The following is a 16422-nucleotide window of genomic DNA, read 5'->3' as shown; positions in this document are numbered from 1 at the left end:
GCTGAATGGCCCACAAATGGAAGTCAGTCTTCCATGATTTGTATGATAATGAAATGAACCCAGACACTACTGGACAAATAGCCATCACTAATTAGATATCAGCCCCTAGGATTGCTATGATTTTTGCTGCTGCAATGACTACTAGTAGTTAATTCTTTGAAGATGTGTGAGGATTGCTTTCTCCTTCATAGTGGTCACACAAGCAAAACCATGTCGGAATGAACACAATGTATCTGACACCTAAATGCTGGACTTTGTGCTCATGAGACACATGCCTTCATGTTTACATTATCTTTTTGTGTAGGGAGATTCAGGTGGACCCTTGTCTTGTCGAAGAAAGAGTGACGGAAAATGGATTCTGACCGGCATTGTTAGCTGGGGACATGGATGTGGAAGACCAAATTTTCCTGGTGTTTACACAAGGGTGTCAAACTTTGTTCCCTGGATCCATAAGTATGTCCCTTCTCTTTTGTAACTGTACCAGTTGGATTTTTAACTGTGATTTATGTGAATTCTTGAAAAAGAATGTAATTATCATCAATAAAATTAATCCTATTTTTCAATTGGAAATGTCAGATTAAGCTCATCTGATATTCATTGCAAGGTAAACAAATTAATATGTATTCCATAAAAATTCCCCAACGATGTAATGATTGGTAACATTACATCATTAACATCATTAACATCATTAACATTACTGATTATGTTACTGATTCATAGATGGAAGAAAACTTAAGTAATGTCACAAACCAAGTTTCAAAGGAAAATGAGAACTAAGATAGATGTCCTTCTTACGTGCTCCAGGGCAAGCGGAGATGCTTGCATGGATGGAGACAAACACGGCACACAGCTAAGATATTTCAGGGAAGCCTTACCTGACTGCTAGCGTTCTCACAAAACTCAATGCACAAAACAATGGTACCTCACAAACAGACATAAGGCAAAATTCAGTACGTGGCAGAGGAGGAAGTGACAGTGTTGCTTTCCAGTCCAATTTGCTCTACCCATGTCTTGTCGGACCATGACTGTAGAGGGGCATGCTGTATATGGAGAAACTGATCCACCTGGGCACAAAACTAAGCGTGGATCCACCCCCACACAAGACTATGGGTTTGCAATCCTCACTAGAGGTGGACTGAAATACGCCTGTGGAATTTTGATTTTGATAACGGTGGCCAACAGTGAAAGGCCAGAGGCATTTTTGGTAAGTGTTCTGAAGGTCAAACATTTCAGATATGTGATCTCCTGGCTTTTGGTTGTTTTAGTAAAATTTAAATTTTCAAGATGTTCTTGTATTTTCAAAGTCTTGTAATGATTTGAATAACTGTATGTCTACAGTACCTGCTCAACACATTCTATTCTTGATTTACCTTAATTTAGAGAGTGTCTACATCCTAGGATAATATTTTCATTGTCAGAGTCCAGAATTAACCATAGCACCAAACAAATAAAATGGAAGAAAAAATATTATTTTTCCTTAAACAAAGTCAAAGGAGAAATAACAATACTATTATTAAATAGGGCTCAGAATACTGCATAGAACTGCAGAGAAAATTCAAAAATGAAAGGAGAGAGAACAGGATGTGTTATTTTCCAAATTAGTAAAAATGATTGGAAAATTCTGACTGCCCTGAGATCATGAATATTTCCAGTTCACAGTGTTCTGGGAACACTTGATAAAACACTCTTCTAAAACATGTTGATGTTTTAGAGGACTTTCTTTGAGATTAAGCATCACAATAACAGCATCTGTCTGGTACCTGCGTATGTAACCCAGGAGTAGACCATTTACCTGGGATGGACCCCAACACTTAAATATATTTCCAAGATTTCTGGAGTCCCCCAATTGGTCTTAGTAATTGTGTATGTCGGGGGAAGGGAATGAGGGAGTGCAATGGCTTGCACAGAAGGTTGAGAGGCAAGGTCTTTGGACCAACACCCAAACCACACTTTGGTGTACAAACGTAATTCCAGACTCACTAAGCCAGTTGTAAACTATGCATAGGGTGTGGAGGGCATTGTGTGTATGTGTGCGCTCACCGACACAGGCGCTCTGTTTTTTTTCCCCAGGTGGGGTGTGTTTATGGTCCCTCCTCTCAAAGATAAATAATAATGAGTAAATTAGTAACGTTTTTGAGTCCTTGCTTCTGCCCGTCACTGTCTTCTCTCCCGAGTAACACCCTGTGCGTGGAGAACTAACACGTCGCTACTTCCTAAATAGACTGTCCTAACTAAGTACTATCAGCGATACTGGCACTGCCCCTACGGCTGAATCAGCTCGCAAGGGGAATTATGGTGCTGGGTGTCACTCATCTTCCTGTGCTCATAACCCAGCAGGCTGCCCGACACACAGAAGATTATTCATGCCTGTTTGTTGATTCGGTAGATGAGCACCCTCGCTAGACAGTGAGGACTGGAGTCGGTCTCAGCAACACAGTGGTCTGAGAGAAGCTCGTTGGGAACTGCATCCCCCAGCCCAGCCTATCCTTTCCTTGCCACAGTTCAGCTTGCAATCAGGCTGTGTGACCCAGTCTGGGTCCTTCCACAGGGAAACGCATTGCAGGCAGCAACCCTGAACAAACCAGAAAAACAACCCTCCTTTGCTCTGGAGCCCAAGGCAGCAGGTTCCCACTCGCAACAACCTTTCCGGGGTAAGGTCAGCTGTCCAGGGCCAGAGAGCCAGAGTGCTTCGCCCTTCCCCTCCAGGCCAGCCACCACAGGTAGATCTGGAGCGGCACCAGGTCTACCTGCCGCGCCAGGTGGGTGGAGTATGAGCTGAGGACTCTCCCTGTCTTGGACTCTGCACCCTTAGGTGCCTGGGTCTTGCCTCTCGGCAGAACGTCTGTCCTTTGCGCTGCCATGGAAGAGGGCAGAGCCCCATCGCCCCGGGAAGAGCTGGAGCTCTCGACGCTGGAGCAGGAGAGGGAGCAGGAAGAGCAGAGGCCTCTCAGGCTCCAGATCCAGCCTTCCTCCGCCGAGAGCCCTAGCCCGACCCAGGTAAGGACTTGGGACTCTGGCAGGAAAGTGGCCTGACACCGCTTAAGGGTGCTAGTGCTCCTCCCTTTTAGCGTCCAGGATGCACAAAGAGGGGGGACAGGCTAAAGAAAGCAAAATGCCTTAGACTAGACCCCTCCACTGCAGGGACCTCACCTAGAGACACTTCAGGAACCTTGGAGTGGGGCGTGGCTGCTCCTTTCAATGGAGAGAGACGAAAAGGAGGTAAAGGCAGTGTTTGAAAGTTATAGAAATTTTAAAATTATTTTTTTCTTTCTTTCGCAAGTATAGAGAGTGATGGATTGAATCATATTTGCTCTCCTTCCCTGTTTCCCACCTCTCCCTCCTCTCCCTTCCCCCTCAGTACTCCACCACCACCACCACCACTGGGGGCGTACTGTCTACCTCTTCTTATAGATATAGGCTCGATGTCCTCCGCCCTCCCCCACCTTCAAACACACTATTTTCGCCTACGTCGGTCATTGCTTCCTCCGGAAGGAAGAGAGATAGGCAAAGAACACAAAAGGGAAAGAACTGTGGCCCGACTGAGGGTTGGCCCTGGCGAATTTACCGGCTCAGAGAAAGGGAAATAATTATCAAAGTTTTACCTCAGAAATAGCTTTGCTGTCTTTTCATCTTGGAGGAAGTCCTTGGGGGTGTGCAGGTTGTTAAACTCTTCTGATTCAGCCATGGCAGTGGCTGAACTTTATCCACAGATCAAATACTTGTAAAACATCAGAGAGCTTGAATTCTGAGCGACCTGTCTTCTGAGTAACCCCTAAGGTTAGCTGAGTTTTATTGGGCTCACTCAACTCTCAGGAAGCATCGTTTTAGTCTGGGTTCTATTGCCCCACTCCACCTTCATCCCTCTTGTGCCCAAGTGTTGATTTTAGTGAAAATTCAAAGCCTGAAAACTTTACTCTTGGCCCACAGTGATTCCTGGAAACAGAATAGCAATATCTTATTTCATAAGGACGTTGGAGAATAAGTTGGCACCTTAGGTTTGTATGAACTGGGACCACAGATGAATGAAGTTTGGAAAATATGGCTGAAGGCTAGCGCAGGTAGCCATAGCCAGGAACTTTCTGTATAATTCTCCAGGACAGGGTCTGGGCATGGGAATTAGAGCTAATTGCCTCAAATCAGTCCAGCCCAGTACAACCCGAAAGATTTAGTCATTCTCCAGAAAAAAAAGGCATGAGCTGGGACAAGGCTGTGAAGCTATATAACATCATAGGCTCCATGTGTTTCTGGGATCCCTGGGCTGCTTGTGGACAACAGTCGAGAACACGCCACATCCATGCTGAGTATTAGAATTTTATAATTGCTGAGCACCTGTCTTGTGGAGATGGTGCTTTCAGGTCCTAGTGACTTCCTTGTTAGTCAGATGGTACAGATGCGCTAGACTTCTTTGTAAGACAGCTTCGTAGGTCACTAAACAGTAAAGTTTCAGTGACCCATGGGATGGAGGGAGGGCAAAGGGCTCCCTGAGAACCTGAAGGGCCTTCTAGAAATACTTGAATGGTGGCATTTTAGCAAGGAGAGGGTGGACAAAACCTCGCCCCCTGCCATATGTTAATCATCCTCTGCTTCTGTAGAAGAGGAGGAAATGCATTTCAGCATGAAAGATCAATTAATGGGGTTCAATAAGTACTGACTCGCACCAGTCCAGGTTTCAGATGCTTAAGATGTTTGTATCAAGGTCTTAAATTTTGTGATAAGTTCTGACTTTGATGCTTCTTTAAATCCATCTTCTTTCCATACTATATGCTTTGTACCTGTCTTATGTGAAATACTATAACACATAAACGTGGTTATTACCAACTTAGTCGGAGCTGTCCTAGTTACCAAAAACAACCCGAGACAACCTAAAATCACCTGACAGGAGAGTCTCAGTTGAGTAATTGTATCAGGTTGGTATGTGTTTGCGAGGGATTGTCTTGATTGTCAACTGATACTGCAGGGTCCAGGCCACTGTGGGGGCTACCATTTCTAGGGAGGAAGTCCTTAGGCAATATAAAAACTGGTTAAGCATGAGTGAGTGTGGGAGCCAGTCAACAGCATTCCTCCATGGATTCTGCTTCAAGTTCCTGCTTGAGCTCCTGCCCTGGCTTCCCTCAGTGATGGCCTGTGGCCTGGAAAGATAAGCCAAACAAGCCCTTTCTTCTTCCTCTCCGCTGCTTGTGCTCAGAGCGTTTTATTAGAGTGACAGAAACAAAACTGGTGTGAGAGAGGGGGAAGGATGCTGGTTTCCATGGTTTGACAGATGAAAGAACTAAGTGAAAAAACTTGGGCTCTGAGATGCAGCCAAACTGTTCAGGTTCTCATAGTAGAGCCCCCTGAAGTTTGGACCCAGGGATCCAAGGTCTCAAGGTCTATGCTGTTAGTCAATTTTAAGAAAATATTGCATTGTGTGTGTGTGTGTGTGTGTACATGTGCCATGATGTCCATATGGAAAACAGAGGATGACTTTCTGGAGTCAGTTTTTTTCTTCTACCATGCATGACCCAGGGATTAAACTCAGGGTGTCATGCTTGGCTGCAAGGACCTTTACCTGCTGAACCATCTTGCTGGCCCCTGCTAACTGATGTTATCATGTATAGATAAATTCATGTGACTTGATTTTTATAATTTCATTTATAGTTGCCTTGATTACAAATTATATTACTAATAAATACATACAGTGAGGTAATGTATTTATTTTTAAATGATGTATGAGGATCAGAGTGGCAGATCAGGCTGATGAGGGGGAATTGCAGGTGGATGGGTAAATGGATGATGGGCAGGGAATAGTACTGAGATCATAAGTATCCCATTACTGTATGTCTTTCTGCTTGGAAAAGGTGAGCTAGGAGAGTATGCAAAGAATTTTTCTTCCTTCCTTTATCTGGATTTGGAATGTAGAGAAAAAGGAATGTGAGCCATTGAACTCCTCTTTGTCAACTGTTACCATAAGTTGATACCCCTGGGCAAAAATTGCTAAAGAAATTGTAGGTGATAAGGTGATTCTGGATTTCTTTTATGGCTCACCACTAGGGGTTTGACTCAGCAACCTAGAGATGCCTTAAGTAATGGCATCATCACTGTATTAGCAATAATCAAGTAAACTGAGTGTTCTGTGGCAACCAAGGCTTATTTGAGCTAACAAATTAGCCCAATTGCTGTGCATTGTTCAATTGAGTATAAGAATCAACCGATTCTTTTGTGTTTGGATGAAAGATATGTTTAGATTCGATGTCACAGTGAAGAAGTGTAAGTGCAGACTCTCCCGTGCTCTGACAGGTTTACCCCTAGTCTTTACAATAACTGCTCTTAATTGAGCCAAGAAGAAGACAAGCTTTTTGGACCAGAGATAGACAGTCCTGCTAACCTGTATGAATGTCACGTGTTTAGTAGTTTACCTAGGGAGGTGGCGGATCTCTTGTAGAGTATTCATAGAAAAGTCTTGGAAATTCCACTGCTGTCTAATGCAATCAGCGAATGTAAGTTGGAGTTTGCAAGCGTATATAGAAGGCACCTTGTGAAAGAACCTGCCTGAGGCCTCTCAGCCGATCAGTGGTGCACACCTAATTAGATCCAACTAACCTTAACAGCACTCAAACTTTTAGTTGTTGGACCTGAGCCATCACTCTAGGCTCGTGTTTAAGGATTGATTTCCAAATGCAACAATGTACAGCCATAAGGCTTTTGGAAAATCATTGGATCCTAAGGGATTTGACTTTCCTTACAGGCTTGTCTGTTGCTCAATTCATATTTTTTTCTTTTTAAAAAATTTTTATTTATGTGTTTTGCCTCCATATATATCTGCATGAGGGTGTCAGGTACCCTGGAACTGGAATTATGGACAACTGTAAGCTGCTATGTGGATTCTGAAAATTGAACCCAGGTCCTCTGCAAGTGTTCTTAATCCCTGAGCCATCTCTCCAAACCCAATTCATAATTGGATGGCATGATTGGGAAATACTGGGTGCTTTAGGAGGTAGAGTGTACTAGGAGAGAGTATTCTTTGGGGTTTGTCCTGGAAAGTTATATTTTATGCCCAACTCTTTTGACATATTTTCTCGTTGCTTTCTGATTTTTATGAGGTGAATGGCCTCACATTCCCTCAGCTGTGGCATTCTGCCATGGAGTTAGCGGGCCATGGACCCAAACCATGAATACCAAATATTAAACCATAGACCAAATAAATCTTTGAGGTAATTTTTGTTAACGCTAACACACACCTGCCTTGCCGTAGGCGCTAGCTAACTTTTCGTTCTAATTTCAATTTCCTGTCTCTTTTTGCACTTTAGCCCAATCCTTAGGTAGTTTATGAATCAGCAAATGCTGTTTTCTGAGTTTTTAATACCTTCAAAATCCAATTCTTCCATACACAATGACCGATATCACATTGCCACTTGTACGCTAAAGTTTAAAATGTTAATCTTACAGGAGCAGAGAGCAGAAACATCATTAACCCGGGAAGGGAAAGGAACGGAGGGATGGGGAGCAGATGGTCGCTAGGTATAGAGAGTAAATGCTTCACAACATTCTGTAGCACAGTGGAGAAGCTATGGTTGACAATGAATTGTACATTTTAAAGCAGCTAGTCGAGACGAGTTTACATATTCTTAACACAAAAGAAATGATAAATATTGGAGCTGATGGATCTACCATTATACCTGACACATGGGTTTGGAACTAGCTCATTGAACTCCATAAATATATATGGTTTTCCTGTGAATGATAAAATAAATACAAGCCAGGCAGTGGTGGTGCATGCCTTTAAACCCAGCTCCCAGCACCTTGAGAGGCAGAGGTAGGCAGATCTTTGTGAGTTTAAGGCCAGTCAGGTTTACAAAAGGAGTTCCAGGAAAGTCTGGGCTGTTACACAGAGTAAACCTACCCCCCCCCCCCCACAAAAAAAAAAAAAGGAAAGGAAAGGAAATAAAAAAAGAAAAAGAAGAAACAAAGAAAAGAAAAGAAATGCAAAATTTTAAAACTGTAAGAACAAAAATCCTTCCTCCCATCTCCCACCTCTCCTAAAGAACCCCCAGAGGGCCTTTGACTAACTTCCTCTTGAGGCTCTATTCTGCCCTGTTCTTAGTTTGATTCAGTGTAGTGTGACCCCTTGAGGTTAAGAGCCTGCTGACTAATGACCTTAATTCTGGGTTACTGGTCTCCAGTTGGACTTTGATGCTATTTGTTGAAACCCAATGACTACCTCACAATCTCTCTTTTACTTTCTAGACGGACAAGGAAAGTCCCTGGAGTCCCTGTAACAAGACGGTGGTTGGACGGTGTAAACTGTGGATGGTCATTGTCACCATTTTCCTGTGTTTTGTTGTAGTGATTGCTATAAGCTTATGCCTTATAGGAGGTAAGGAGTCCACTGACTGTGTTGACACATTTGAAGACCTTGTCAAAAGCTGTGGCTTAAACTGAAATAGAAAATGTACTCATTGTTATTTTACTATTTGTAGCATGAATTGAAATAAGGGTTGGGCAACTGGGCATGATTTATACCTGTAATCCCAGTCCTTGAGAGGCCAAGGTGAGAAGACTTCTCTAGTTAAAAACCAGCTTGGTCTATGGTATGAGTTTGAGGCCAGCCAGGGGGTACCTTGCCTCAAAAAACAAAAACAGAAGCTAAAATCAAATAGAACAAAACTGGCTTGGAATAATGTTATGTGAGTGTGAGATATATATAAATCTCTCTCTCTCTCTCTCTCTCTCTCTCTCTGTGTGTCTATGTGTTTTGCTTGTTTGTTTTAAAATTGAGGAAGTATGAAGACAATTCTTTTCTTTAAAATTTTCTCACTGGTTCTTGAGGTCGTTCTGATATTAATTTTTATTATTTTAAAATCTTGCATCTAGGTGTGTGTGTGTGTGTGTGTGATGTAGGTATGTGCACATGAGTTCAGGTTCCGTGTAGTCCAGAAGAGGACGCTGCAGCATTTGTAACTGTAGAGACAAGTCGTGAGCTGCCCTGTGTGGGTGCTGAGAACTGAACATGAGTCCTCAGAAGAGCCTTTAGCACTTTTAACCCTCAGCCATCTTTCTACTGTTTAAAATTTGAACTTGAACACTAATCTACATTTTATTACCTTTTAATACCTGATTGTTTTAATTTTCTTATAATTTGTTCAATGAAATCATTTTGAATATTTTGTATTCACATGATAAATAATTAATAATATATTTGAGAGAATTAAAAAACATCTTTACTGAGGTATGTATGAATAAGCCAGTGGTTCTCAACCTGTGGGTTGTGGCTCCTTTGGGGGTTGCATATAAGATATCCTGTGTATCAGATATTTACATTATGATTCATAACAGTAGCAAAATTACAGTTGTGAAGTAACAACAAAATAATTTTATGGATAGGGGTTACCACAATATGAGGGAATGTGTTAAAGGGTCAAAATTATTTATTGAATAAGCTGTCACTGTTTTAACTTATTTTAGAAATAACTATTATATTTGTGTTGAATTTGTCTATGAAACAAATATTTTCGGGACACTAACTATATACTTTATGAATCAGATCTCACTTTATGGCTTTGTGCTATGAATTAAAAGCGACACAGTTTTAGTCATCCCCTTCCTATTATTATTCCACATGTTCTTCTTCTCTTTTTCTTATTTGCGTTTTTAACCTGAGATCAGATTTTATATTATAGCCCATCTTTACGATTTTAATGTTATATTAAGATAATTTTTACAAATTATTAAAATGTTTGTGAACAGAATGTATAGTACATATAGTCTTCTATACAGTGACTACAGTATATTTACTTTTCTATACAGTGATTATAGTACATATAGTCTTCTATACAGTAGATTAGTAATATAGTCCTCTATACAGTGATTACAGTACATATAGTCTTCTATACAGTGATTATAGTACATATAGTTTTCTATATAGGATTATAGTATATATAGTTTTCTGTATAGGATTATAGTATATATAGTTTTCGATATACGATTATAGTGTATATAGTTCTCTATACACTGATTACAGTATATATAGTCTTCTATACAATGATTATAGTACATATAGTTCTCTACAGTGATTACAGTAGTACAGTCTTCTATACAATGATGGCATTATATATATTGTATGTGTATAGTCCTCTATACAGTGATTTTAGTACATATAGTCTTCTATATAGTGATTACAGAACATACAATCTTATATATAGTGATCACAGTATTTATAGTCTTCTATATAGTGATTAGAGTATGTATAGTCTTCTATATAGTGATTATAGTATATATAGTCTTCTACAGCATTTTAAAGTCTTTTAGGTTGTTACTATTTTAAAAATTATTCCCTGAATTTATAAAAGTTTTAATATTCATAAAGATATTAAATTACATGAGGTAGATAATTTTTACATCAAAATAGGGGGAGGGGGCAAAATTGTTTTACTAGTACATGGCAGTGGTCGAGAGAAGGGGTGCTCATCCACAGCTGGGGTTCTTCTAATGTGCTACCTCCAAGAAGTCTGAGTCTGGTTCTCAGTAGCAAACCTGGTCCCAGAATGTCACAAGGAAAGGGAGCTTTGAGTATCTCCAGAGGGAATCTTGGACACTTTTTTTCAGAAAGCCAATTTGCCTGTTTTTTCCTGGAAGATGTTCACAACCTTTGAGTTTCTCAGATAAGCACCCTGTCTACTCAGTTGACATTGTTTAGGTGGGATGGGGACATCCTTGAGGCTGTGAGCTTGCTTTAAGGTGGGAGCATCTCTGAGGTGTGCTGCACTTGCTCCACCATGCTGAGGACAATGACTCTGTTGTGATCAGCTGTCTTCACATCAGCTGCCACAGGTGGATGCTGAAACCAAAGCTGAGTCACAGTCTCCTCCCGTGATTTGCCTGGTAGCAACCAGAGATCTGGTTCTAAAGCAGATGGTTTAATATTCAGGACTTGAAACACAAGACTGGATGTCTATCTATTCTTTAGAACTCACCTGATCAACCACAAAAGGCTATCTGCAGAGAGTTATTCAGTTTCCCTTGGAAGATTTTTTGGGAGATGTGAAAAGCCATACCATAAAATTCCAAAGTAACTATTTAATATTGTAGTGTAAACTTTAATTTGGTTGTAAATTTGCATTTTAACATACGTTAAAGTTATAAAGAAACCTACTAAATACCTTTTTTCCCCCTCTCTGGGAAGTACTTATTTTACATAGACTCTTGCCTATTGGACTCTAAGACTTGCAGGGAGAATCATGATAGACTAAAAAAATGGAAACTACTTCAAGGACTTTGAATTAGAAAATATTGCATGTTCAATTAGTATACCAGCTACATTTATGTCACCTTGACACAAGCTGGAATCACTGGAGAGGAGTGAGCCTCAATTGAGAAAATGCCTCCATAAGATCAGGCTGTACGCAAGCCTGTAGGGCATTTTCTTAGTTAGAAATTGATGGGAGAGGGCCCAGAAGAAAGCAGACTGAGCTAGCCATGAGGAACAAGTCAGTAAGCAGCACTCCTCCGTGGCCTCTGCTCCTCTCTCCATGTTCCTGCTCTGCCTGAGTTCCTGACTTGACTTCCTTCAATGATGAACAGTGTTATGAAGGCATAAGCCTAAAAAACAAAACAAACAAACAAACCCAAAAACATTTTTCTTGCTTTAGGTATGGTGTTTCATCACAGCAATAGTAATCCTAATGAAGACATTAACACATATCATTAATACTTTGTTATATTTTCTTATCTCTGATTTGTACTTTGAAATAATCTGAGAACAATTTTCAGGACAGTAGCCTTTCTTGAAGGTTTTTAGATCATTTTGATACTATTTTGCTGAGTCACTAAAAATTCAGGGCTAAATCTGAGTGGGGTTAGTGTAGACCACAATAGATTAGAAAGGAGTGAGACAGCAGGCTTCCCTAAGTGATCGTGCTAGCCACACCCAGAGCTGCTCTGCTAGTAGTTCTGGGACTACAGCTGGCAGTCATCAGCCATTGCCCAACTGCCAAGCCCACTGGTATGAGTCACACACACACATTTGCAGAATTGAAGGTAGTGTTTGGGAAATAGGGGAGAGAGTGGTGTTGGGAGTACCAGGGGTCAAGATTTAGTGAGACCAAAAGGTTCCTCAGGATCCATATTGCCCAGTCCCTTCCCGAGTCTTTCTTCTCTCAAATCTTTGGTACTCCAAATCTCAAGGCTCTTTAGTTCTCCCCCCTTAAATGTAAACAAACATTTATAAGCAATATTTGGGAATTTGGGCACAGTTCTCTTCAAATTACTTCCTGATTTTGTTGGGCAAAGTATTTTTTGGGGGTGTTCATGGTGACCTTTGGGGGTATCTTGGCCCATCAAACCACGTTAGACTGGAAAGATTCCACAGGTTTTCATCTTCTGTGAAAACAAAAGAGGAAACTCTTTTTCGAAGCAACAAATCCTTAGACCCAAATTTTGGAATCAAGATATCTTTAAAATATAGAGGTTAGTTTAGCTTAGCAGCCCATACAATGTCTCTCTGTACTTAACTCCTTCACAGTCAAAAAAATTAAAAAACCACAATAATATACATAATCCAGACTGTGTAATTTTCATCTTTACGTGACTTATTTGTTTTTACTCTATTACTTTTTAATATTTATTTTATTATCTTTACTCTTTTAATCTGTGACTGTCTGTATTCTGTTTCTTTAAACACTTTGTTTTGTTTTTTTATAAGCCACTTACTTCCTTTTATAACTCTCTATACTCTTTTTCTTCTCTGTCCTAAGCCTACATACATTTTTAAAACACACCGTATATCATTTCGTGGTCTTTTATGTCTGAATTTGTCCTTATTGTGTATCTATAATCCTTTTCTGACCAGTCCAGCTTCTTAAAATGCTAAGTGTTTCTTAAAAACCTAAGCAGCAGCATTGCTAGGGCAAACAAGGCCTAGTCTGCTTGTTCTGCCCAGTCCAGCATGGTGGAGCTGTTCACTGCCTCTGAGAGCCATGCTCGCAGCCCCGTTTCTAGGCACACAGCCAGTCTTTATTGCCATTAAGCAAGTTGTAGCATTTTGTTCACAAACCTCACTTAAATGCTTGGCCTCCTGAAAGAGCCAGAGCTTGCTCTGGCAGCACAGCCCAGGAAGCTGTCATTTCAAAACCACGTGTCTTTTTTTGCTGCTACCACTGAATCAGGAAAATCTCTCTTAAAGGAACCATGCTTTAAGCCGTGCTTAACTCTTTTTTGTGTCTATAATTTTTTTTTAAGTTTTCTCAGGTTTAACGTAGATATAGTCAACCATGTTGGCACACCAATTTGTAGAAGGAAGACAGCTTGTTTGTTTCGGCTGCTTAGACTTCCAAAATAACTACACAGAAATTATATTAATTAAATCACTGCTTGACCTATTAGCTCTAACTTCTTATTGACTAGCTCTTACAAGTTAATTTATCCCATCTCTATTAATCTGTGTATCATCACGTGGCTGTGGCTTACCAGGTAAAGTTCCGACGTTTGTCTCCTGTGGGGCTACATGCGAAGGCCCTCTGACTTCTCTCTGACTCTGCCTTCTTTCTCCCAGCATTCAGTTTAGTTTTCCCCACCTAGCTCTGTTTTGCCCTGCACTGCTATAGGCTCAAAGCAGGTTCTTTATTAACCAATAGTATTCACAACATACAGAGGGGAATTCCATATCAGACAACTTTTTCTCCCTGAAGAATTATAAAATCTTTGGTGTGAAGGGTCAAGGGTGTGTCTTAAGTTCTATTCTATTGCTGTGAAGAGATGCCATGAACAAGGCAACTCTTGGAAGAGAAGCTTATAGTTTCAAAATTTAGTCTATTATCACCATGGCAGCATGCAGGCTGGCATGTTGTTGGTGGAGTAGTTGAGAGCTAATCTTGATCTGCTGGCAGAGAAGGAGAATGACGGGGGGGGGGGGGAGGAGGAGTGGGGAGAGAGAAGGAGAGAGACTGGGCTTGGCAGGAGCTTTTGAAAACTCAAATCCCACCCCCACTGGCACATTTCCCCCCACAAAGTCATGCCCACTCTAAAAAGCCACAGCTCCTATGCCTTCCAAATAGTTCATCACATGGGTGCTAAGCATGCAAATATACAAGCCTATGGGGGCCATTCTCATTCAAACCATCATGCTACATGGGAGATATGGGGAACATCTTCCTCTTTCCCTCTGAGTCATTTCCTTTGTGGATGATTTGGGGGACTACTCAGGCACCTTCAAGGGCTTCCTTTCGCTCAGGTACCCTGGTTAGAAAAGAGTAACACCACACTGTGGAACACCTTGTGACAAACAGGTGCATGCTTAAATGTGATGCCAAGTTAGAACACGCTGAATGACCCACACATGACCTCCCCCAGCATTAGAGCTGACGACGGTCTTAGTTTGTAGGGCCTTTCCTCGAAAGGAATGCTGTGGCACATTTGAATCAGAGACTTTTTAGGTGATGCAGTATTGAGTGGATTACTGAATTCTTCAGCAGAAGGTGAGACTTTCATTTTTTTTGGTGTCCCGTGAACCTGACACAGTGTTTTCACAGGGAGATACTTCCTGGTTTGGGTGACTCATGGGGAAATCCTTGGCAGCTGTCACCTACAAAGGTCCCTCAGGGCAGAAACTTAATTGCTATTCCCTAGACCCACTTTCTTAAAATTACTTCACCTTTTTGCTTTTCAGTCTTCCCACCGAATCTATGGAGATTTTCCACCATCCCGATACTCAATTCTTACTTCTCTTTCCTACAAAATATCCTTACGCATCCAAAGGGTCTTCTAAGTAAAGTAGCCTCATCTCTCCTTCATGGGAGTTGCCCTGTCGTGGAAGTATTGTTTTCTCTCTCTTCTTTTGTTGGAGAATTTAGAGGTGGGTCTGCCTTTGGGTCCTGCTCTCTGAATATTTCCAGACCTACTGTGCCTATTGTCCACAGTTTTAGCATACCCTGGTGACTTTCAATTACTTGATTGTGAAGTCTGACCTTTATCCTCCTTTGGTCCTATTTGTAGCTGCCATCTCTATCAGTTACGTTGTACTCCCTGAATCTATAGAACTCCATGACTATGTATACACGTTCATACATACACATATGTACTAGAGAATGTAGAGTCATATACATTAGGTAAATGTTACAGCACAGAGCTACATCCTCAAGCCCTTAGTTCTCCGTGTGTTTGTCTCTGTCCCTGTCCCTGTCACTGTCTCTGTCTCTGTCTTTTTCTTTCTCTAATACAAGATCTGTAGCTCTTGCTGGTCTGGAACTCACTGTATAGACCAGGTTGGGTTCAAGCTGAGATCTGCTGCCTCTGCCTCCTAAGTGTTAGGATTAAAGCCAGCTTGTTACCTTTTTTTTTTTTTTTTTTCCTGAGACAGGGTCTTACCAAGTTGCCCAGATCCATGATCCTCTTGTCTCAGCCTTCTGAGGAACTGAGATTATAGACTTGTGGGTCTGCCTTTGGGTCCTGCTCTCTGAATACTTCTAGACCTGTTGTGCCTATTGTCCACAGTTTTATCATACCAAGGTATACCATTCTTTAGTGCATGTGTGTGTGTGTGTGTGTGTGTGTGTGTGTGTGTGTGTGTGTGTATGCATGTATGTACATAGTCATGGCGTTCTAGAGATTCAGAGAGTACAACGCAACTGATAGAGATAACAGCTATAAATAGGACCAAAGGAGGATAAAGGTCAGACTTCACAATCAAATAATTGCTAGTCCACTTTGGAGCTGGGTTATTTTTGTTACTTTTGCTTTCGGCATCTGCACTGTGAGTCCATGAGGCTTTTCATTAACTCTCTCACCTTTCATAGTCTTAATTTTCCTCGCTTGGAAAGCTCACTGATAGAATGGGCAGCAGCCTGTCCTTTGGGAGAGAATTTTGTTGCACACCTTCTCAGGCTGCTGAGTTTTAGAGATTTTATACATTTGCATTCTCCCTCAGTACTCTTGGCTTACTGTAACAACATGCCATAAGCCCAATCGCCTTAAACAATAGAAATTGATTGCTTATAATTCCAGAGTTTCAGAGGTCAAAGTTCAAAGTGTCAGAAGATACATTAACTAGTAGTGATCATTTTCTGATTGGTAGCTGACACCTTATAGCCTTTGGTTAAAGGGACTAGGCAGGTCTATGGGACTTGAGAAAAAAAGAACAGTAATCCCATTCATGCTGATCAGTTACACTAGTAACTGATTTCAGCATTTGAGTCTGGGAGAACACACACAGTCAGAGCACAGCATAGCTCCTCCTTTGTCACTTTTTTTAGCTTCAAGGTGACTGGGAAGACCAAATACTCTTGCTTTGCTAACATCTGATTATGTAGCTTTAGACAAATTCTCTAATCATCTGGACTTTTTATTTTTTAATTTTTTTACATTGGTAAAATAAAAATGAAATCTGAATTTACTAATGTATCTTGGTCCTAATACATATTAACCCATTGTCCTGAAAAAATTACACATTTTCTT

General features: G+C 41.0%; 2 protein-coding genes across 2 annotated transcripts in view; both read left to right on the top strand.

Annotated features, from left to right (window-relative positions):
* The window catches only part of Tmprss7 (transmembrane serine protease 7), a 33182-nt gene extending 32612 nt beyond the window's left edge, over positions 1-570 (top strand). The window contains exon 16 of the mRNA XM_085685566.2: positions 305-570. Coding sequence (XP_085541692.2) covers positions 305-475 — 171 coding nt within the window. The 3' untranslated portion in view covers positions 476-570. The remainder of the gene's footprint in view (positions 1-304) is intronic.
* A 1873-nt stretch (positions 571-2443) lies between these two features.
* Positions 2444-16422, top strand: part of C2H3orf52 (chromosome 2 C3orf52 homolog) — a 32440-nt gene continuing 18461 nt past the window's right edge. The window contains exons 1-2 of the mRNA XM_048454357.3: positions 2444-2997; positions 8224-8353. Of these exons, the coding sequence (XP_048310314.3) occupies positions 2860-2997; positions 8224-8353 (268 nt within the window). The 5' untranslated portion in view covers positions 2444-2859. The remainder of the gene's footprint in view (positions 2998-8223; positions 8354-16422) is intronic.

This window comes from Myodes glareolus, chromosome 2 (genome assembly GCF_982192425.1).
Source record: "Myodes glareolus chromosome 2, mMyoGla1.1, whole genome shotgun sequence".
Lineage (NCBI taxonomy): Eukaryota > Metazoa > Chordata > Mammalia > Rodentia > Cricetidae > Myodes > Myodes glareolus.
The sequence above is the reverse complement of the archived record's forward strand: the minus strand, read 5'-3'. Positions and strand labels throughout refer to the sequence as shown.